The following is a 21938-nucleotide window of genomic DNA, read 5'->3' on the forward strand; positions in this document are numbered from 1 at the left end:
TGGCTTTCGCCATGACCTCTTTGTTCGATAGTGGATAAATAATTTCCCATCATTCGTGTGGCTGTTGATTTGCTTCCTCCCTTTATTTGCACACTATCTTAGTAAGGGGGCCAGGAGAAATACCGTCAAAATAACTTTTGAGGGGAGAAAAAGATTTTTTAACAACAAAAAAGAAATAAATGGAAAAGTGCCCCTGAGCAAGTGCAAAGTGTCTTTATCTCCTTACTAAGCGAGTAAACACAGGAGAGAGACTTTTGTGCATTCCAGATCAGGGTTTGAAAAATTTAACAGTGCAACTCTATGCATGTCTACTCAGAATTTTGCCATACTGAATTCACTATGGTTTACTTGTAAGTAAGTGTGTAGAGGATTGCCGCTTCAGAGCACAATCCTATGGTGTTTAGATAGGAAAAAAGGCCTATATTTCTCACACGCCAGCCAGAATGCTGGGAGTTGTAGGACTTTTTTTCTGTCTAAACATGCGTAAGATTGTGCTCTAATCAACCCACTTACTTGGGAGTAAGCCCCATTGAACTCAGTGAGACTTACTTCTGAGTAGATGCATATAGTTTTGTACTGTAAGTCAGAGAAATGATCTGGGAGACATTTTGAACTAGGGTGACCATATGAAAGGAAGGACAGGGCTCCTGTATCTTTAAAGCTGTATAGAAAAGGGAATTTCAGCAAGTGCCATTTGAATGCATGTAGCACCTGGTGAAATTCTGTCTTCTATAACAGTTAAAGCTGCAGGAGCCCTACCCTCTTGACCAGATACAAAAGAGAGGAGGGCTCCTGCTGCTTTAACTATTGCAATGAAGAGGGAATTTCACCAGATGCTGCATGCATACAAATGACACCTGCTGAAAATCCCTTTTCTCTACAACCATTAAAGATACAGGAGCCCTGTCCTCCTTCTCATATGGTCACCCTAAATTTTGAACTAAGTAATAGGGTGACCATATGAAAAGGAGGACAGGACTCCTGCATCTTTAATAGTTGTACTGAAAAGGGAATTTCAGCAGGTGTCATATGTATATATGGGAAACCTGGTGAAATTCCCTCTTCATCACAACAGTTAAAGCTGCAGGTGCCCTGCCCTTTTTTAAAATGGTCACTCTAGTATAGCTCCTGCAGCTTTAACTGTGGTGATGCCCCGTAGGAGCTGCGAGGCTCCACTAGGGGGCGGAAGAGAATGGCCCTTGACACTAGCCCCTACGGCGGCTGCCGTCTCGTCTTCTCACTTCCTGTTAGGTGCTTCCGGTTGAGATCGAGAGGAGGCCGCCTGAGTGTGAGGAGAGCTGAGGGGGCGACGACGGTGAGCGCGGCGGGGTCGGAGCCGTGAAAGGACGACGGCTGATGGCTGAGGGAGGCGGGTTCTCACCCTGCAAGGGAAAGAGCGGGGCGGGACCTGGTTGACTGCATCCCCACGAGACGCCTCTGGTCTGGGGAAATCAAGCGGGCAAGGGGGGTCTTTCTCTCTCTCTCTCTCCCCCTCCCTCTCTCCCCCCTCCCCCTCCCTTTCTCTCCCTCCCTCTCCTCCCCTCTCCCCCTCCCTCCATCTCTCTCCATCTCCCTCCCTCTCTTTCTCTCCCCCCTCCGTCTCCCCCCTCCTTCCCTCTCTTTCTCTCCCCCTCCCTCTCTCCCCCTCCCTCCTTCCCCCCTCTCTCTCCCTCTCTCTCTCCCTCTCTCTCTCTTTCTACCTCCCTCTCTCTTCCCCCTCCCCCTCTCTCTCCCCCCTCTCTCTCCCCCCTCCCTCTCTCTCTCACCCTCCCTTTCTCTCCCTCCCTCTCCCCCTCCCTCCATCTCTCTCCATCTCTCCCCCCTCTCTCCCCCTCCCTCCTTCCCCCCTCTCTCTCTACCCCCCTCTCTCTCCCCCCCCTCTCTCTCCCATTTTTGGATGGCTTCCTTACAAGGCAACTTTAAATTCAAAAATTGAAATAATTACATTATTTATTTATTTATTTATTTTATTACACTTCTATACCGCCCCCATAGCCAGGGCTCTCTGGGCGGTTTACAGAAATTCTAAAATAAAGATAAAAAAACAAGTATACAAAATTTAAAATCCTAAAACACAGAACATACACACATAAAGCATTAAAAACCCTTTAAAAAAACCAAAAAACTAAACGTGTGGGATAATGTACTGTTAGAGCAGTACGACAATGGAATCAGTTACCTAGGGAGGTGGTGGGCTCTCCCACACTGGAGGCCTTCAAGAGGCAGCTGGACAGCCATCTGTCAGGGATGCTTTAGGGTGGATTCCTGCATGGAGCAGGGGGTTGGACTCGATGGCCTTAGAGGCCCCTTCCAACTCTGCTATTGTATGATTCTAGGAGCCCTGCTGTATCAGGCCCCCAAGGGTCCATCTATTCCTGCACTCTGTGCACATGATGGCCAAACAGCTGCCCCAATGGGAAGCCCACATGCAGGACATGAGTGCCACAGCACTCTCCAGCCCATGTTCCCCAGCAACTGGTGTGCATAGGCAGACTGCCTCTGAGACTGGAGGTAGCACAGAGCCATCAGGGCTAGTGGCCATGGATAGCCTTCTCCTCCAGGAATTTATCCAACCCCCTTTTAAAGCCATCCAAATTTTAAAGCCACCACAGTTAAAATAGGTTCCAGCTTCTTTCCTGCAATTCCAACAAATAGAGTTATAAGAATTTCTTCAATGAAGAAGGAATAATATATCTTCTACACTTAGATTTTAAATAGTTCTTTCGCACAAGGAGAGGAAGTTTAATTTGAGATGCAGGATCAGAAGTAGACAATAGTAGCAGATGGCCCTGAAGAGCAATTGTAGTGGAGGCAGGAGGGGTGGTTCACATGTGAGGAAAGGAAATGACAAATGACTCACAGATTGCCTCCTGCCTCTGCTGGTATCTGTTTCACCATGTGCATGATGCCCTGTGAGAAGCGCTGGACAAATTAATTCCTGTGGCACGTGCGTGAGAAAAGTGGAGAGGTTTTCATACCTTAATATAAAAAATGGAATTGTTACAAACATATGTTCCAGCTCACCTTGTCCTGAAGAATGATGGTTCTGAAAGTAGCTTTTATTTGAATCTGTGTGAGATCAACTGATCTTTTCCCCCATTTTTCCTAGACTGGCAGATTCTCAGGGTTTTTTTTAAAAAAAAAATGTCGTCTGACTCGAGCAAGAAACGGAAGCCCAAGGTCATCCGAACAGATGGAGGCCCGCAAGAAGGCAAGAGGGGCAGGCCAGATGCTGATCAGGTGACTTCAGGATGTGGGGTTGCTGGAGGGACTCTTGGTTGCTGTCTATAACTGGAAAGCAGGGTGGATTGTGTGTGTCTGTAAAATAAGCACTTAAGTGGGGTGACCATATGAAAAAGAGGACAGGGCTCCTGTGTCTTAGTTGCACAGAAAAGAGAATTTCCAGCAGGTGTCATTTGTATGCATGCAGCACCTGGTGAAATTCCCTCTTCATCACAACAGTTAAAGCTGCCCTCTTTTGTATCTGATCACGCTAGGCAGGGCTCCTGAAGCTTTAACTGTTGTGAAGTAGAGGGAATTTCCCCAGATGCTGCATGCATACAAATGACACCTGCTGAAACTCCCTTTTCAGTACAACTGTCGAAGGTACAGCACCCCCGTCCTCCTTTCCATATTGTCAGACTAACTTAGGTCAACTGTATTTTAATAGCAGAGTTTTGAGTAGTAACCAAGTCTAATTTGGCTTCTGTTGAACTCAGTCAGTGCATAGCCCTTTAGTATAAACAGTGTCAAGAACAAAAGGAAAAGCCTAAGGGCAGGCCTGCACGGCTCATGACTTGCAAACCTTAACACGGACCGCCAGCCACACATGACCAGAGGCAGGACTAGAACCAATGGTTGGAAGTTGCAAGGAAAACAGATTTCAAAGTAAAGTTAGGAGAAACTTCCTAGCAGCAAGGTCTGTTTGGCAGTAGAATAGACTGCCTCAGGAGGTGGTGGGTTCTCCTTCGCTGTAGATATATTTAAGCAGAGGCTGTGTGGCCATCGCTCAGGGATGCTTTAGCTGCCTCAAGCAGCAGGTTGTGATTCTGTGATGAGCTACCCATATCTTAATTAGGGTTCCTGTTTTTTCTGCTTTCCTGAGATTGCAAAAAATGCTTGGATATCGTCAGGCGCCATAGAAAACGAGATCTTCACAAAATCCCTTCCTAGTTTAGTGTAGTGGAGGTGTGTGCCGCAGGTTGCCAGGCAAGGGTTTGCATTTTTATCTCTGCCCAAATAAGAACAATTTCCAAGAGCATTTTTGGACGTATTTGAAGGAAACCTGCAGCCACCAGAATGGGGGAAGCCTATCACAAAGGTGCCTTCTGTCTTTGAAAGAGGATTCTCTTAGGGATGGCTCAGAAGTGACCAGCCAATATTCTCACCTACAACTTTCCTTCTTAGGCTGATAGCATCTATTGTAAGTTAAAATAGTTTTCTCTTTGAATTCTAATGAGGGATGGGCTCTGAAGGAGGATAAACCTGTTACTAAGTTTGCAGCACCAGGTTATAACTAGATCATCTTCAGCTAGGTTGATATTCTGTTCCTAGAACAAACGGAGTGGAGTGAGACGTTGAAGAGGGCGCCTTATGTCTGCAATGCTATCTCTTTTCAAGAGGAGGAGAGGGCAGAACTTGTGAGAGTTACACGTCCTTCCCTGTTCCTGATTCTTAGGATGCCAAATACTACAGCGAAGAGGCCGAGGTGGATCTGCGAGACCCCAACAAAGATTATGAACTTTACAAACAGACCTGCCAGGACCTTCAGAAGCTTATGGCCGAGATCCAGGAACTGAAGAGCAAAGGCAGCAAAGACAGCGTAAGGCATCCTGATGTGACCAGAGGACTGTGCAGGCGTGTATGTGGGTAGAAAAGCTGTGGCAATGCTGATAAGACGTTTGAAAGAGGCACAGAGTGGGCAGAACTAGGGCTGTGCACCGCCTCGAATCCGAAGCGGATTGCACCCTTCCGAACCGGATCCGAGGCGATTTGGGTGAAGGCCAAGGCGGCGCAAAGCCAATTGGCTCCGAAGCTTCGGGGCCTTGGCACTTTGGAGCTGCCCCCACCAGCCTCCTTACCTGCTACCTCCATCACCACCACCATCTTGGTTCTGACGGCTTCAACTGCTACTGACGCATAAGACCGGAAGTAGACCGTGCGGCCTACTTCCGGTCTTATGTGTCGGCAGCAGTGGAATCCGCCGGATGGCGGAGGCAGGTGAGGGGGGCTTACCTGGTGCCTCTGCTGTCCGCTGCTGTCCTTGCGTGTGGCGGACGGCAGAGGCAGCAGGTAAGTGGGGAAGGGGAGACTTTTCTGGGTGTCGTCTGTGCAGCTGGCACCCAGAAAAGTACGAGTCCCCTCGGAGGGCCCAAATTTCGTTTTGGCGCCGAGGCGGGTTGGGCAGTCCCGAAGCGTATCGGGGCTGCTTCGGGGGCTCCAGATCGGCATCTGAGGCGGATCAGGGGGTGGCTGCACAGCCCTAGGCAGAACAGTTAGGTACACAGTAACATCCTGGTGTGTGTGTCCCACCCTCCGTTATTCAGGCTGCTGAGATAGAGGACCGTCGCATCCAGAGCTGCATCCACTTCATGACCCTGAAGAAACTGAACCGTTTGGCTCATATTCGGCTGAAGAAGGGAAGGGATCAGACCCATGAGGTACAGTTGAATCGGGAAGACAGAGAAACGGGTAGTGGGAGTTTGAATGGCTGAATAGCTGGACGCAGTGGTGCTCTCCGCAGTTCAAAGTGTTTGTGCCACATATTGAAACCTCATTTTTTTATGCCTGTATTATGCTATCTCTTATTGATGTAGGTTTTCGGTGTATTTATTTGATGAGTTTTAATTTTGTTACTTTATCTGTATTTTAGCGTTAGTTGCCTTGAGCGTTATTTTTAGTGGAAATGTTGGATGTTAGCTTAATAAATAAAAAAACCCAGCTGTTCCCCAACCTACTGCCCTCCAGATGTGTTGCACTGCATCTCCCATCATCCCCAACCAGGGTGACCGACGTTGCAGTCTAACACATTCTGGAGGTTGGGGAAAGGTGGGTTAACCTATAACAGGAAGGAAACCTGTGGATTTTTTCCACCCACGCTTTCCGATCCTCCTTGTGTAACATGTCTGTTCAGACCCTACTATGAGGACGAACAAAATAACATCAGTTATTTTAGATTGATAGATCTAACATTACAAAAACAGTGAGACACTGTGTGTCTGTGCCTAACAAGCAATACTGTTTTCTAACTCTGGCTTCTGTGTTTTAAGAACCACACTTCCTCATCCGCCAAATGAAGTCATTTTGCGTGATTGGCGGTATATTCAAAATGCCTGTGATTTCGTTTAGGTCTTGTAAGTTCTCGCCAACGTACCACTGTTTGAGGTTTCATTGCTTGCTGCGCATCTTCGCTCCGTAAATTTACTTTTTCTCTGACTTGCGTCTTAACGCTTCTGTTACGTTTGATTTTTTTTGTTGTTACAGGCAAAGCAGAAAGTGGACGCGTACCATCTGCAGCTCCAGAACCTGCTGTACGAAGTCATGCATCTGCAGAAGGAGATCACGAAATGCCTGGAGTTTAAGTAAGCTCAGCAAAGGGATGTGGTTGGAGGGTGAGAAGGCTGAATGCTTATCACTGGATCAGCGGGGCTCATAGTGAGAGAAAGAGATGATCTTCCATCCCATTGCCATGGGGGAAGAGAACAGGCGTTCATTGAAAGGTATCACAACCCCCAGGAAAAAAATGAAATACAATAAGCTAATGCAGTGTTAGCATTGCTCTCCTACAAGGCTGAAATGTTCATAGGGAGGAAGGATGCAAGAGTCTTGTCCTGCTTCCATCCCCTACTGTAACTTTAGGCAGTTTGTTGGTTCTGCAGCCTGCCCCATGTATCCCCGGGTGGGGCAAAATCATAGAATAGTAATGGCATCGAGTCCAACCCCCTGCTGAATGCAGGAATCCACCTGTCCAGGTTCTTTTTGAAGGCCTCTAGTGTGGAAGAGCCCATGGCCTCCCTAGGGAATTGGTCCCGTTGTCATACTACTCTAACAGTCAGGAAGTTTTTCCTGATGTCCAGCCAGAATCTGGCTTCCTATAACTTGAGCCCATTATTCCGTGTCCTGCCCTCTGGGAGGATCGAGAAGAGATCCTGGCCCTCCTCTGTGCTACAACCTTACAGTCCTTGAAGAGGGCTATCATGTCTCCCCTCAGTCTTCTCTTCTCCAGGCTAAACATGCCCAGCTCTTTCAGTCTGTCCTCATAGGGCTTTATTTCCAGAGCCCTGATCATCCTGGTTGCCCTCCTCTGAACCCCCTCCAGCTTGTCTGCATCCTTCTTGAAGTGTGGCGCCCAAAACTGGACGCAATACTCAGTGCCTAACCAGTGCCGAATAGAGGGGAACCAGTACCTCGCGCGTTTTGGAAGCTACACTTCTATTAATGCAGCCCAAAATAGCATTTGCTTTTTTTGCAGCCACATCACACTGTTGGCTTGTATCCCAGGCCCAGCTTCTGAAGTGTCAGTGAGCTGTAGCAAACTGAATGTTGCGATCCTTGAGGTACATGCAAATGAGTGAAGAGGAAGGGTCTGATCCCAGGCTTTCTACATTGCTATTGGTCCTTTTCCTCAGGTCCAAACATGAGGAAATTGAGCTGGTGAGCGTGGAGGAATTCTACAGAGAAGCCCCTCCAGAAATCAGCAAATTGGAGATTACGCATGCTGATCCTCACCAGCAGACGCTCTCGCGGCTTGACTGGGAGCTGGAGCAACGCAAGCGGTGAGTAGAACAACCTGGCAGCCACCTTTCAGGTCAGCCACTAGGTAACCTTAAGCAAACCACTATTCTCTTCCCAGTATCCTTCCAATAGCAAACTCTAGTGGTGAGTGCCAGCCGGATTGTAGCCAGAATGAGAAACATGAGGGAATTCGTGAAGATACTTTTTGTTTTAGTAGAACCCCAAGCCTGAGTCAGGTGCAAACTAATGGTTTGGGATTTAGGGTTCAGTTATAGCTCTGAGGATCAGGGTGCCTCTAAGCACATGCTCAGCCCTGAAATTCCTTTTTCTATATCAGGCCTTTGCTCGCAATATTTTCACACACAAATCTTGTAAGATAAATGTATTGTGCAAATAAATATAGCTGTAGTGGGCCAAAGTATATTTATTGTCCAGTTTATTTATATCCTGCCTTTTCTCGACTGAGTTCAAGGCAGCATATATGGGGTCGTCATTCCGGACACATTTTATTCTCACAACGACCTTGAGAGGAAAATTAGGCTCACTGTCCCAGGGTCACCCAGTGAGCTTCATGGCTGAAATGGACTTCCCCAGCCCTAGTCTGGCACTGACCAATACACCGGACTGGCTCCCAGATTTATGACTGAAAGGCGCTGGCATTTCATGTCCAGAGGAGATTGTTGACATAAGACTTCGGCTCAGTTCAGACATCACATTTCTTTATGCAGTGGGAAAACTCCACTCAACGGTTGCATTTGTAGAGAGTACACCCCACACAACATTTTCCGTTGTGTGACTGTGAGCTTCCGTGGAGTTGAGTAAAAGGCAACACGATATTTGATGGACAGTTCCTCTGCCCTCTCTCCTCCCCCGGTCCTCCTGATGGTATCCCATCAGCCATTGCTGTGAAAAAACAATCCCAGCAGCTCTCCTAGAGTGGCACTCCCTCCTTTCGCCACTCTTGCCATGGAACTCTGTAGCCAGTGGGAAAGGTCCACTCAATGCAATGGAAACTTCACAGAGCCCTCCACGCAACACAGCAGTTGTGCAGGAACTCTCCTCTGCACAGCATGGATATTCAGCATGGAGTATTTTCCCCCCAAAAACACCATTGCGTGGTGTTTTCCTACGAGACAACACGTTTCTCTACAGTGGTGTAAAAACTCCACCGTGGAGTTCTAAAACCACTGCTAAAGAACGTGTTGTCTGAACTGAGCCTGGAACCTCAGTTAAGGAAACCTGTAAGAGCAGCATCAGAGTGTCCAAAGGTGATAAAGATTGCAAGGGCTAGGGGAATCTAGGTTGTGTGTCTCTCCCCCCCCACACACACACTCCACCCCACCCTGCATACACACTTTCTGGATTGGCCTCTCTCCCCAATTGACATCTCTGTAAATATTGTAGCTTATCAGTACTTATCATCTACTTTAACCAGGCTGGCAGAAAAGTATAAAGAAAGTCTGGCCAACAAAGAGAAGATTCTTAAAGAGATAGAAGTGAAGAAGGAATATCTGAGTAACCTCCAGCCTCGGCTCAACAGCATCATGCAGGTATGTTGTGAGCCAAGATTTTTAGTGCGTGAGCGATGTTGTTTTGCTTCATTCCAAACATGGGGTCTAGACCATGGGATGTGGCCTTCAACACTGAAGCCATAAGCTGCCCCGGAAGCTTGAAAATTTGAACCTTTTTTTAAAAAAAACGGCAGGATGCTAGCCTTAACGATGGTGGAGGAGAAACTCCGAAAGTCAGTGAAGAGTATCCAGTGAAGACAATGGGCACTTTGTCCTTTTCCCCGGGGCCGTCCCTGGATCGTCTCTGTGCATCCAAGTGGCACACAGGGGATCCCTGGGACGACCAGAGACTTTCCCAGAAATATCTGGGGTTTTCCGCGGTTCTGGGACCATCCCAAGGAGCTCAGGCTGTGTGGCTGCTGCTCTCAGGTCGTCCCTTCCTCCCTGCAAGTAGCGGAGCTCTTAAAATGGTCCCAGAGCTGCGCAGAAACTGTCCGTGCCCATCAGGGTCGGGAGCGGGTTCAGGTTTTAAACTCACTTTTCGGTGGAGCACTATTAGAATGTAAGCCTATGCGGCAGGGTCTTGCTATTTACTGTTTTACTCTGTACAGCACCATGTACATTGATGGTGCTATATAAATAATAATAATAATAATAATAATAATAATAATAATAATAATAATAATAATAATTGCGCTCCATCTCCCCTGTATTTTTTTTAAAATGGCGGCTGTGACGTCCCTCTTTCCTTCTGGGACGTTGCACAGCTGTCAAGAACGGTGAGGGAGGGTTGTGGAAGCAGGTAAGTCCGCAGTCCTCCTTCCGCTACACCGTTAGGTATAGACATGCCCTTAGAAAGCAGGTGGGCTTCTTTTGCTGTATAAGTTGTCAGTCGTCCATAGTGCCCCATCCCCACCCCCCAAAACGATAATGTAGAGCTGGAAAAATGCAAGCTCAGGGTGCTGGAGTCCCAGGGTGTCTCCTGGGGTGTCTCCTTGTATCTGTCTTATCTAAAAGCTAACTTTTGCACTAGAGGCGAGGCTATTGTTTTTGTTAGGTAAGACAGATACAAGGAGACCCCCAAGGAGACCCCCTCGCATACGTGACACTTCGCTTGCTGCATAATGGCTACTTCATAGTTTCCTTTTGAAAATGGAGTCACCTATGCTAACATCCCTGCATGAAAAAACACAATATGTGTGTGGTTTTGATTGAGGAAAAGGATAATAAGTAAGAGGGGTGTGACTGAGGCTTATGAAGTCATGAATGGTTGGTGAAGAGATATTTTCCCTTCCTCCCTCTCATGAAGCTGGAACTTGGCATCCCCCAGTGAAGCTGTCCAGCAGTAAGTCCTGGACACACAAAAGGAAATACGCCCGCCCAGCTCATAACGAACTGAAGGAATTTACTTCCATGAGATGTCACTAGCATAGTTGAGTTTTAAGAATAATTATTTTAACTGTAGATGGCCAGTAATTATCAAAACATATCCGATGAAACGCCAAAATCGTACACTGAGTCAGCCAAGGGGAAATTGCAGCGTCAAAGCGGTATCTTTGGAGCATTTGGGCGCTCGGGTGACTGCCTCAGTGCAGACGGAACGGTACCGCTGTCATTTTTTGCCCGGCCCTCTTTCCTGACAGGCTTCTCTCCCCGTCCAAGAGTACCTCTCGATGCCTTTCGATCAGGTTCACAAGCAGTACGAGACGGCCAGGCACCTCCCACCGCCTCTCTACGTCCTCTTTGTCCAGGCGAGTGCCTACGGCCAGGCCTGCGGTGAGTTACCTGAAGCTGGCCGAGGAGGATCTGTGTGTGTGCTTTGAAGGCTTTGTTCTGAAGGGGGAGAGGGGATCCGATTCCGCAGCTCCTTGCAGAAAATATGGCTTATCAGAAGTCTTTTTGTTCAGCTCATCAGCTGGAACCTCTCGTGTCCGCGTTCTGGCTCCCTCTGAACCCGCAGGGTAAAGTGTGTGTGTCTGTGGGTAAGAATAGAGCAGAGCAGCTGCCTGAAACCCGGTGAAGCTGCTGGGTTTCAGAACCTGGTTGGGGCTTTCCAGTTGCGACCGATGAACCATCAGCTCCTCTTGAAAATTGTCTTTGAAGAGTCCGTGTGCCCGTGTCCTGTTCCTGCTGGGCCTGATGGGAAGCAAGTGGTACAGGGCCTTGACTCCTGTTCTTGCCCTCCGTGTGAGCATGAGGACTAAAAGGCTGCACGGCTTCCTTGAAATGCAATGAATGCTGAAGTTCTTCACTGAACTCTGTGCTCAGGACCACACAGTGGCTTTTCTGTGCTTCCGAGAACCGCAGCCGGCTCGCAATAAGGCTGGGAGTAATGGCTCTTTTACAACACAGCACAATTCGTTCCTGCTTTGTTTCTCCTCCCTTATCTGTCCTCCATCCTGTCCCTTTTTCGTTTGTGTGTTTTCTTTTCCGGCCAACCCCTTGAGCTCACATGAAACCCTCCGCCCATAGGTAGGGTGAGAACCTTTTTTATTTTTCTCGCCTAAGAGAGCTGCAAGTTCCCTAAAGCACATGCTTCTGCCCAGGCAGAGTTGCGGAGATCTTGGGAAGTGTGAGGAATGGGATTCCTTCCACCGTTTGACCTTACACAGTCAATCAGCCGTTCCCATCATAGTTCTGTCCAGGTGCGTTGGGACTGCAACTCCCATCATAAGAAAGATGGGAGTTGCAGTCCCAACACATCTGGAGGTAGGGACTTGCAGATTTTGTCAGGCATCTTTCGTTCTGTCGCGCACTCATTGATGGAATCAGGTTTTAAAGGGACGTACCAAAAATTTGTTCCTATTTGCACTTGTGCAAATGTGTATTTGCCCCAATCCAAACCCAAGCCCCAAAGTAAAAAAAAAAAAGTCCGTAAGTCTGTGCGACTCTAAAAAAGGCAGGTCTACAGCGGGATCCACAGGTCCAATTCATAGAAATGCGAGCTCATTTGAATCTGTTGTAGATTTCTCAGTCATCCATGTCTGGAGGGGCAGCAAATTGGGAAAGGCTGCAGGAGAGCGCCAGGCCTGGTGATGTCCCCAGGAATCCTTGACGGGAGCCACTGTTTTCAGACATTAAGCCATTGAAGGCCTTTTCTGAGTCCTGGACCACAAATTCTTCCATTCCTCTTAGCTGAATCACTATTTCTCAGTGGCTACAGAGAAATGAGGGGAGTATAGTGCTGTTGAACCTCTGCAGAGTGTCCTTCCTTCAGGGCTCTGGGCTTCCCCAGCGATGGATCAGCAGTCCATCCATCTATCCGACTTCGGCCCTGGCAGCTGATTTTGCTTCCCCAATTAACCCCTGAGCTGCTTGCTCGCAAGGTCATGGCAGGGCGTTGAGTGTTGTGGCCCAGCCTGTCGTCTTCTAAGCAATTTCTTCTTTTACCTGGCTGCCGTTTTGGCCCTGTACACACTACTGTGCTCAAAGGGCCCGAGGCCTCATGCTGTTTGGCAGACGACCATCGTCCGACCAAGACAGGCTTGCCCTGTGGAGAGTCTTCCTCATCAGTGTCATGGTCCTGCCTCTCCAATGGCAGCTTTTGAATGGACAAGCAAGAACAAAACTGATGACGGCCAAGGCAGTGGGGTAAAAGGACTTCATATAATGTGTGAGCACAAAAGAAATTGCAACGGGATAGAAACATGTAACATCATATACTTCTAACATTAGCATACATACAGACATGACAGAGTAAAGTACAAAAACAGGTTCCTGTATCTGGCGTTGAAATGTGGAGCAAGATAAGACTTCAGCAGGGCTCTGGGTTTTACACGGCTTTTGAATGGGACCAGGAAGTGAGGGCTGTGTGTCTACTCTGAGGTTTTCTTAATTCTACGACTGTGTCACTTCTTCCCTGTTTCACATGCTTGGTTGATTTGCATGCTTTGGTGTGTGTTTTTTCTCTTTGCCATGTTTGATCCTCTTTTGGATAAGTTAGGGCTGGCGGTTTAGATATGCGGGAGGCAAGAGATGGGCAGAACCAGGACATGCTCTTCTCTCCCCCACCCCACCCCGCCCCCGGCCATCTCCTCAACTTTTTATGCTTTGAGCAATGTCGTCTGGCTCTTTTAGATGCTTTCCCTACAGCCCAAAGGGCTTGGAAAGGGGCTTAACAGAAAGAGTGTTGCCACAACCAACTGGTTTTGGGTCTTCGCTTGGAGCGCTGGTGCAGCCATGCCACATTCGAGTTACTGGAGCATTGGGCTCCAGTTACGGGTTATCAGGTAGCAGGTTTGGAAAAGATTTCTGCTTGAGTCTCTACAGTTGCTTTCCCCAGCCTGGTATCCTCTAGTTCAGGGGGCCCCAACCCCCAGGCCACAGACCACTACCGGTCCGTGGCCTGTTAGGAACAGGGCCGCGCAGGTGAACTGGGCGTCATCTCACCTGCCCTGCTGAAGCAAAGCCAGGACGCTGGGGTGGGGGGGCGGGGGGCTTCCCAAAACCATCCCCTCAACACACACACCCTCCCAGTACATGGAAAAATTGTCTTCCACGAAACTGGTCCCTGGTGCCAAAAAGGTTGGGGACCGCTGCTCTAGATACCTAGACTACAATAAGCTATCTGCAACTACCACTCCCAGCATTCCTTACTGTTGGGCTCCAACTTCCAGCATTCCCTACCATTGGCTGTGCTGGCTGGGGCTGATGGGAATTGAAGTCCAAAACGCCCGTTGGGCGCCTGGTTGGAGAAGACTGCCCTAGAGGGCTGTGTTTGGATGTTTAGGCAAACGTGGGTTCCGATGGCTATCATTTGACGCGCTTTGCCTGCTTTACAAAATGTTACATATCTCGAGGGGGGGGTGCGGTTAGTGGTTAATGGCGCCGTCTCTTTCTCAGATAAGAAGCTGGCTGTGGCCATAGAAGGAAACGTGGAGGAAGCCAAGGCGCTCTGCAAACCGCCAGAGGACTCTCAAGGTAAGGGACGGTCCGTGAGCTGCCTTGGTTTGCCGTGTGACATGCTCAGTCCCGGTTCAGCCCTCAGCACCTTCAGTGAAAGGGTCTCAGGTAGTTGGGCTGAGAGAGGCCTTGGAGGAGTAGACATGGCAGAACCAGGTGAACTTACGGCCTGACTTGTGATTGTTCGCAGCGGGTCGTTGGAGAACAGCACCGTGCTGCGTTTGCCCCACCAGTCTTGGGTGGACCCCGAATAAAATTAAAATATTGCATGACGTGGAGCAAATGGAGATGGTTTTCTCCCCTTCTCCCAATACTGCAACGTGGGGTCGTCCAGTGAATAGCGAGAGATTCCGGACAGAAAAGAGGAAGTCCTTTGCACAACGAAGAGTTAAACGATGGAATTTGCCACCAACGTGGATGGCTTTAGAAGCTGATGGCTACTGGTCACAATGGCTCTGTGCTGTGTCCAGGATCAGAAGCAGCACGTGCCTCTGAATACCAGTTGCTGGGGAAGGACAGTGGGAGAGAGCACTTTCCCTAAGCCAGCCTTTCTCAACCTGGGGCGCTCCAGATGTGTTGGACTACAACTCCCAGAATGCCCCAGCCAGCTGGCTGGGGCATTCTGGGAGATGCAGTCCAACACATCTGGAGCGCCCCAGGTTGAGAAAGGCTGCCCTAAGCCCTGCTTGTGGGCTTCCTAGAAGTGTCCGGTTGGTTGATTACTGCAACGCTTTTTACATAGGGCTGCCCTTGAAGACAACCTGGAAGCTGACGGAATGTAATCTGGCACAGCCATGTTTGCTCTTATCACACCAATTTTAAGCGAACTGCACTGGTTGCGTATTAGCTGGGTTTTCTGCTTGAAAGACCGTAACAATTTATTTATTTGTTTGTTTGTTTGTTTATTTATTTATTTATTACACTTATATACCGCTCCCATAGCCGGGGCTCTCTGGGCCGTTTACAGAAATTCTAAAATTGAGATAAAAACAAGTATACAAAATTTAAAATTCTAAAACACAGAACACACACACATAAAGCATTTAAAATGTGCTGCCATATGCCTGGGCAAAGAGGAAACTCTTAACCTGGCGCCGAAAGGATAGCAGCGTTGGCGCCAGGCGAGCCTCGTCAGGGAGATCGTTCCATTGTCTGGGGGCCACCACCGAAAAGGCCCTGTCCCTCGTTGCCACACTCCGAGCCTCTCTCGGAGTAGGCACCCGGAGGAGGACCTTAGATGTTGAACGTAGTGACCGGGTATATTCACGTCGGGAGAGGCGTTCCATCAGGTATTGTGGTCCCAAGCCGTGTAAGGCTTTATAGGTCAAAACCAGCACCTTGAATTGGGCTCGGAAACATACAGGCAGCCAGTGCAAGCGGACCAGAGCAGGTGTTATACGGTTGAACCTGGTTCCCGAAATCAATCTGGCCGCTGCATTTTGCACGAGCTGCAGCTTCTGAACCGTCTTCAAAGGCAGCCCTACGTAGAGCGCATTGCAGTAATCTAACTTGGAGGTTGCCAGAGCACAGACAATTTAGAGCTCAAATGTCTGAAAAGAGGACCCCTGACCCCCATCAGCTTCCTGGGTCCTAAGGCAAGCTGAAGCCTTGCTTCAAGTGGCTTCCTTACCGGAAGTGCGCTGTGTAAGTCCAAAGAGAGAGCTTTTCCAGCGGAGGAAACCCCAGCTTTGCAATGCCCTCCCTAAGGACTAGGAGAGACAGTGTGGTGTAGTGGCTAGAGTGCTGGACCGAGTCGAGAGATCCGAGTGTTGTGAAGAGGCTTGTTCTCTTTAGGGTGGGGGAAGGAGTTTCAGGTTATGAATGATAATAATAATTAATAAATAAGAGTTAATAGACATGTCTGGGTTGTACTTTACAAGCATTTAGATGCCAGGTTAAGCATTCTTATTCAATCAGAGGTTTTAAAATGCATATAATGTCTCCTCACCGTGTTGTGGCTTTATTGTTTGCCTCATATGATACGCATATTAGTGTTGTGCACCGCTCTGAAGTGTGCTTATATGTCGTACGTAAATGTTACAATATTGTATTTTTAAAGCTTTTACTCTTTGTAAACCATCCAGATAGCTTTGGCTATTGGACCATATAGAAATATAATAAAGGAGGTGCCCTAGCTCAGTGACAGGAGGTGCCCTAGCTCAGCCCTGCTTTGCATGCAGAAGGGCTTGGATTTGATCCCCGTCATCTCCAGGTAGGGCCAGGAAGGGATCCTGCCTGGAGAGCCGTGGCTGCCAATCCGTGTTGACAATATTGGGCTAGATAGACCAAGGGTCTGACTGGATTTATATGAGGCGTCTCAATTCGGTGACCTGCAGTGTAAAAAGAGTTTTTTAAAATAAACAAATCTGGTTGGGCGCTGTGGGGGATGGGGTGTTGGACTAGACTTGCCTTTTTGTATGATCCAGCAGCAGGGCTATCCTTACATTCATTTATTTGGATTCACAGATGATGAGAGTGATTCGGATGCTGAGGAGGAACAAACCACAGTAAGAGTTCTATTCTCCTGTTGCTCGATGGGATTGGAGGGAGGGGCTGTCATGTGATCATAGAGTTGGAAGGGGCCTCTAAGGCCATCGAGTCCAACCCCCTGCTCAATGCAGGAATCCACCTTAAAGCATCCCTGACAGATGGCTGTCCAGCTGCCTCTTGAAGGACTCTAGTGTGGGAGAACCCAAGACCTCCCCAGGTTGTTGGTTCCATGGTCGTACTGCTCTAACAGTCAGTACGTTTCTCCTGACGTCCAGCTGGAATCTGGCTTCCTTTAACTTGAGCCCGTTATTCCGTGTCCTGCACTCTGGGAGGATTGAGAAGAGATCCTGGCCCTCCTCTGTGTGACAACCTTTTAAGTCTTTGAAGAGTGCTCTCATGTTTCCCTTCAGGCTGCTCTTCTCCAGGCTAAACATGCCCAGTTCTTTCCGTCTCTCCCCATATTTCAGTCTCTCCTCAAGAAATGTCACCTCCTGTCTTGGAATCACGGCAGACCATACAAGGATGATTTCAAGTGTAATGGGTGCCCTTCACACACGCACATTAAAAGCAAGGGCAAAGGAAGGACCTCTTCTGCATTCCGTTCCTATCATGACGGGTGTCGAGAGACGGTCTGGCATACTGAGACATGAGTGATGCACTTACAAGCAGGACCAACTCCTGGAACTGCTTTGGTTTTTTATCATTCCGTTTCGGCTCCTCCCCCCCCCCCCTTTGATGGGGAAGGTGGATCTAGACTCTTTAAACCAGGTTTCTTGAAAGGGGGGCTCTCTTCCAAGGAGAATGGAAATGTTGGGATTAACAAAGGGCCGCCTTTGCGGTGGGCAGGTGGGAATGGCACTTGCTTACTTTTCCTGCTGAACATCTCATCCTTCAGCTCCAAAATGCATGGATAGGACAGGCAATGGCAGCACAGAGTACATCTGCTCTGGTGCGAAGTCACAGCGGACACATACAGATTTGCGGAGGAAGGGGGCTGGGGAAAGAGGAGACAGAAGGGGCTGTGATTTTGCCTTTCCCTGCTCTAGAAACGTCGACGCCCAACTTTGGGGGTGCAGCTGGACGACAAGCGCAAGGAGATGCTGAAGAGGCACCCGCTATCGGTCACCGTGGATCTGAAATGCAAAGGTAGGCGAGCAACGTGGTTCTGGCGACAGGTTTTATCAGCTGCTTGTGGTCCCAAACTGGGCACCATGCCTGAGCATGTGGGAAGTCCCAAAGCAAGCGTTTGCTGTCCCAGAAGTCATTCTTTGCAAGCTCGCTCAGAAGGAAAAGGTGTTTTTGCTGACATTTTTGATGAGATGCTCATCCCATACAACATCAGCTGAAGACAAAACAGTTCGTATGAGAAGGCAGAGTAAGCCCATATATGCCAGTTGCTGGGGAACATGGGCGGGAGGGTGCTGTTGCACCTGTGTCCTGCTTGTGGGTCCCTGGTCAACAGCTGCTCGGCCACTGTGTGAACAGAGTGCTGGACTAGATGGACCCTCGGTCTGATCCAGCCTCAGGGCTCTTCTGAGGTTCTTATGATTTCCCACTGGCACCCAGTGGTCCTCTGTCTTCATTCCAAAGTAATGTTAACAGTGCAAAGGAAGGAGAGTTGGAGCTTGTGGGGAAATTGGCAGGTCCCGGGGTGGGGGGATGGGAATGGGCAGAGGAGAACTAAACTCCAGAAAGTGAGCCCCTGCTCCCTTGCCACTGGAAGACCCCTCCCAGCTCCCCTTGACTCTGACGTCTGAAGCCCCATTCTTTGGTTTTCCAAGCTGATGACCAAGGAAGGTCTCTGCAGTCCGATGGATTCCAAGGCTGCCCATTGGAAGAGAGAGCAGCTGTACGGAAAACACAAACCCTGTCCACGTGTCAGTGCATTGTTGAAGGAAGAGGGATGTCTAGGAGGTTATGGGACGGGAGCCTTTGTGAAGAAGCCTTTAGTTGCAGTGCTTTGATTTGCACAATCTTCCCCCTTTCAAAAAGGTTTGTGGTGGGGGGAGATCGAAAGTATATAGAGACTCCACAACATATAACGTCCTTTTGATATGACTGGGCACCCCACCCCGTGCTGCTAAATCCAGCTTCCCCAACCTGTATGGACTGCAGTTCTCATAATACCTATGTGTTGGACTGCAATTCCCATAAATCCTAACCAGCATGGCCGTTGGCTGGGAATTATGGGAGTTGTGGAATTATGGGAGCTGCAGTTGGGCTATGTTGGCTGGGAGTTGCATGCCAACACTTCTGGAGGACACAAGGCTGGTCTAGAATAAAACGTGCTGTGAGTTTTGCACCCCAATGCGTGCTGCCGGTGATAATTTTATAAACCCAGACGAGAACGTCTGTGGCTCTGCTGGTCATGACATCAAACAGGGTGGGCATGGCTGGCTACCGCTTTTTTTTTAACCTTAATATCTGCTTTCAGGCCCATCGAAGTCATGTTTATTGTAATTAGCAACCAGCCATTTTTCAATTTCACGTAGATGTGTTACATTGATTCACCCCCTTGGCCTTTGTGCGCAAGAGCAGGGCCGGCGCAAGAAATTGAGCAGTTCTAAAAGTTACGTATTTATTAAAATTGTTCATTAGAAAGTGCAGCTTTTCAAGGGATGACCTTCCCATCATCCGAACCAGCAAAGGAAAGACATAAATTTTCCAACATAATCCAGCATGGCTGAAATCCAAACTGCTTCCCTCCCTGCTGCCATTTTCTCCCTTGCAATGGGCAGGAGGGCTGTTTCTCCCTCCCCCCCCCGGGTCTAAACGCAATGAAACGCAAATGCTGCTGTTTCCTCTCTTTTTTCTCTCCCCCCACTCCACCCCTTTCACAACGTGATCAATTGCGCCCGCCTTCCTAAACTCCCGTCCCTGGCTGTGTGTTGTTTCAGACGGTAGCCTGCTGCTCCTGACCTTCTACTATTTGATGAACCTCAACGTCATGACGGTGAAAGCCAAGGTGACTACAGCCGTGGAGATGACCATGCCGATCAGTGCTGGGTGAGCTTTTGGGGTCGCGGGAGGCCGCCGAGATCTCAGGCCTCAGGATCTGCGATGAAAACTAACGTTGCAATGAGATTGTCTATAACCAAGTTATCGTGGCTCTCTAGAGCAGGGGTGGGCAACTCTGGAAGGTCCAGGGGCTACTTTCCACTGTCCAGGGCCCTCTGCAGGCTGTACTCCTGCTGCTGCACCGCCCACATTCAGTGGTGCAGCAGTCGAAAAAGGCGGCTTGCCACCAAAATTCAGCAGCAAACCACTAGAGATCTTTTTAAAAATGACATTGAGCTTGAAAACAATTTAAATCTGTCTGTTTTAATAACTCATCGTGGTTTGCCGCCAAATTTTGGCAGGAAACTGATGGTTTCCTTTGCTGCTCTGCTTCTCTTGTTAGGGGGTATGGGTCAAGGCTTTTCCCTGGCTGGAATGGCAATATGAATCCCTTACTGGCTTCATCCTTTCAATAGTTCTGTGAGTTTCATTAATGTCACCATTTTACAGAGAGGACAGCTAACATTGGGCCTGTTCGGACGACGCGTTAAGCCATGGTTAGGCCGCTAACCCTCTTGCAGCAAATGGTTAGTGAGCCTGTTTAGGCCATGGTTACGTAGCCACCATGCTTAGGAATGGTTCACACGACATAATCATGACCCACACGACACGCTAAGCCATAACGTTTAGCTCAAAATGCTTTACTGCTGTGGCTTAGCATTTATTTTTTAATCTCTGGTCCATTGACATTCTCCTCCCAAGGATCAGCCTCGGCCTCACATCAGCTAGGATGCAAAGGCAATATATGCAAGCTTCCGTAAGTTGCAGGATTTAGATGTCTGTTTTCCTGAACTGCTCCATATCGAATTGTTTGGATGCCAGAAATTTTACTTCGACTGACAGCAGGGGGCGCTGTGGGTGTTCAGTTGCTCGCCACGGAGCCGGTGTGTTCTCCCTCCTGCCAGGTTCGCCCACCCCCACCCCCCCGTCTAGTCAGCACTGCAGTGAAATCCCTCTCGGGACGCCTCTGCCCCCAACGAGCGACGAGGCTTTAGTGGAAGAGACAAGATCTGCCTCTCATCTCTTAATTTATCTTGGCTGCGAGACAGGGCGGAGCCTGACGTGAAAGAAGAGTTAGGATGGCTGAGAGAAACGGCCTGTGGGGTCAGGCACATCCGCTTTTGCCGCCGCTGCTGTGCGCGCCCGCTGGTCTGTTGAGCCGGTGCGGATGATTTGGGGGCTGATGGCATCTCGCCTCCCTGTCGCGTTTAATTACTCTCTGGCAGGCTAATCGCTTCCTCTCCCTGCTGCGGCGCTCGGCTCTGCCTCCGCCTCGCTCCCTCTGTGTTCCCTTCCCCCTTCCGCTTCCTACTGTGTGGGTCACCTTGCCTCAAGGGCTGGAGCTTTATCCCTCGGGAGCCCGGAAAGGCCACTTTGGAGAGGGAGGGGGAGATTAGTGTGGGAGGAAAAAAACTGGCTTGGAAACATGTCGTGCTTAAGGGCTGTTTGGATCTCGTCCTTGGTGAAAAGAACATTGATCTAACACAGCTGCTCAAACGGGCTCAGGAGAATCATAGAATTGTGGAGTTGGAAGGGGCCACAAGGATCATCTAGTTCAGTGGTTCTCAACCTGGGGCCCTCCAGATGTGTTGGACTGCATCTCCCAGAATGCCCCAGCCAGGCTGGGGCATTCTAGGAGTTGTAGTCCAACACATCTGGAGCGCCCCAGGTTGAGAAAGGCTAACCACTGGGGCCCTCCAGATGTGTTGGACTGCATCTCCCAGAATGCCCCAGCCAGCAGAGCTGGCTGGGGCATTCTGGGAGTTGTAGTCCAACACATCTGGAGCGCCCCAGGTTGAGAAAGGCTGATCTAGTCCAACCCTCTGCAATGTGCAGGAAAACCAGTTAAACCCTCCATGAGAGGTGGCCGTCCAGCCTCTTCTTGAACACCTCCAGAGATGGAGATTCCCACGACCTCCATAGGTAGGCAGTTCCACTGTTGTACAGACCTTACCATCAGGAAATTTCCCCTTATATTTAATTGAAATCTAGGTAGCTGTAACTTATACCCATTATTCCAGGTCCTAATTTCTGTGGCCCTGGAAAATAGACATTTCCGTATTAAAACCCCTGATGCATGAGGCCAGGGCAGGATGAGGGGGTCTCTGACTCCAGGAGATAGTTTGACCTTTTTGCGCATAAAGTTAATCCATGATTTATTTAGCCCATGGTATGTTGCCCTACCCAGGGTTTGTCTGGCAGATGATTAAATAACCTGTGGTTGCTCTCTCAATCGCTGAGTTG

General features: G+C 49.1%; 1 protein-coding gene across 1 annotated transcript in view; it reads left to right on the top strand.

The window, feature by feature from the left end:
- The first annotated feature begins 1255 nt into the window (after positions 1 to 1255).
- Positions 1256 to 21938, top strand: part of THOC5 (THO complex subunit 5) — a 34270-nt gene continuing 13587 nt past the window's right edge. The window contains exons 1-12 of the mRNA XM_063143932.1: positions 1256 to 1315; positions 3110 to 3240; positions 4679 to 4822; positions 5547 to 5660; positions 6484 to 6581; positions 7629 to 7775; positions 9170 to 9284; positions 10889 to 11021; positions 14088 to 14165; positions 16614 to 16654; positions 17684 to 17783; positions 19535 to 19643. Of these exons, the coding sequence (XP_063000002.1) occupies positions 3145 to 3240; positions 4679 to 4822; positions 5547 to 5660; positions 6484 to 6581; positions 7629 to 7775; positions 9170 to 9284; positions 10889 to 11021; positions 14088 to 14165; positions 16614 to 16654; positions 17684 to 17783; positions 19535 to 19643 (1175 nt within the window). The 5' untranslated portion in view covers positions 1256 to 1315; positions 3110 to 3144. The remainder of the gene's footprint in view (positions 1316 to 3109; positions 3241 to 4678; positions 4823 to 5546; positions 5661 to 6483; positions 6582 to 7628; positions 7776 to 9169; positions 9285 to 10888; positions 11022 to 14087; positions 14166 to 16613; positions 16655 to 17683; positions 17784 to 19534; positions 19644 to 21938) is intronic.

This window comes from Elgaria multicarinata, chromosome 18 (genome assembly GCF_023053635.1).
Source record: "Elgaria multicarinata webbii isolate HBS135686 ecotype San Diego chromosome 18, rElgMul1.1.pri, whole genome shotgun sequence".
Taxonomy (NCBI): domain Eukaryota; kingdom Metazoa; phylum Chordata; class Lepidosauria; order Squamata; family Anguidae; genus Elgaria; species Elgaria multicarinata.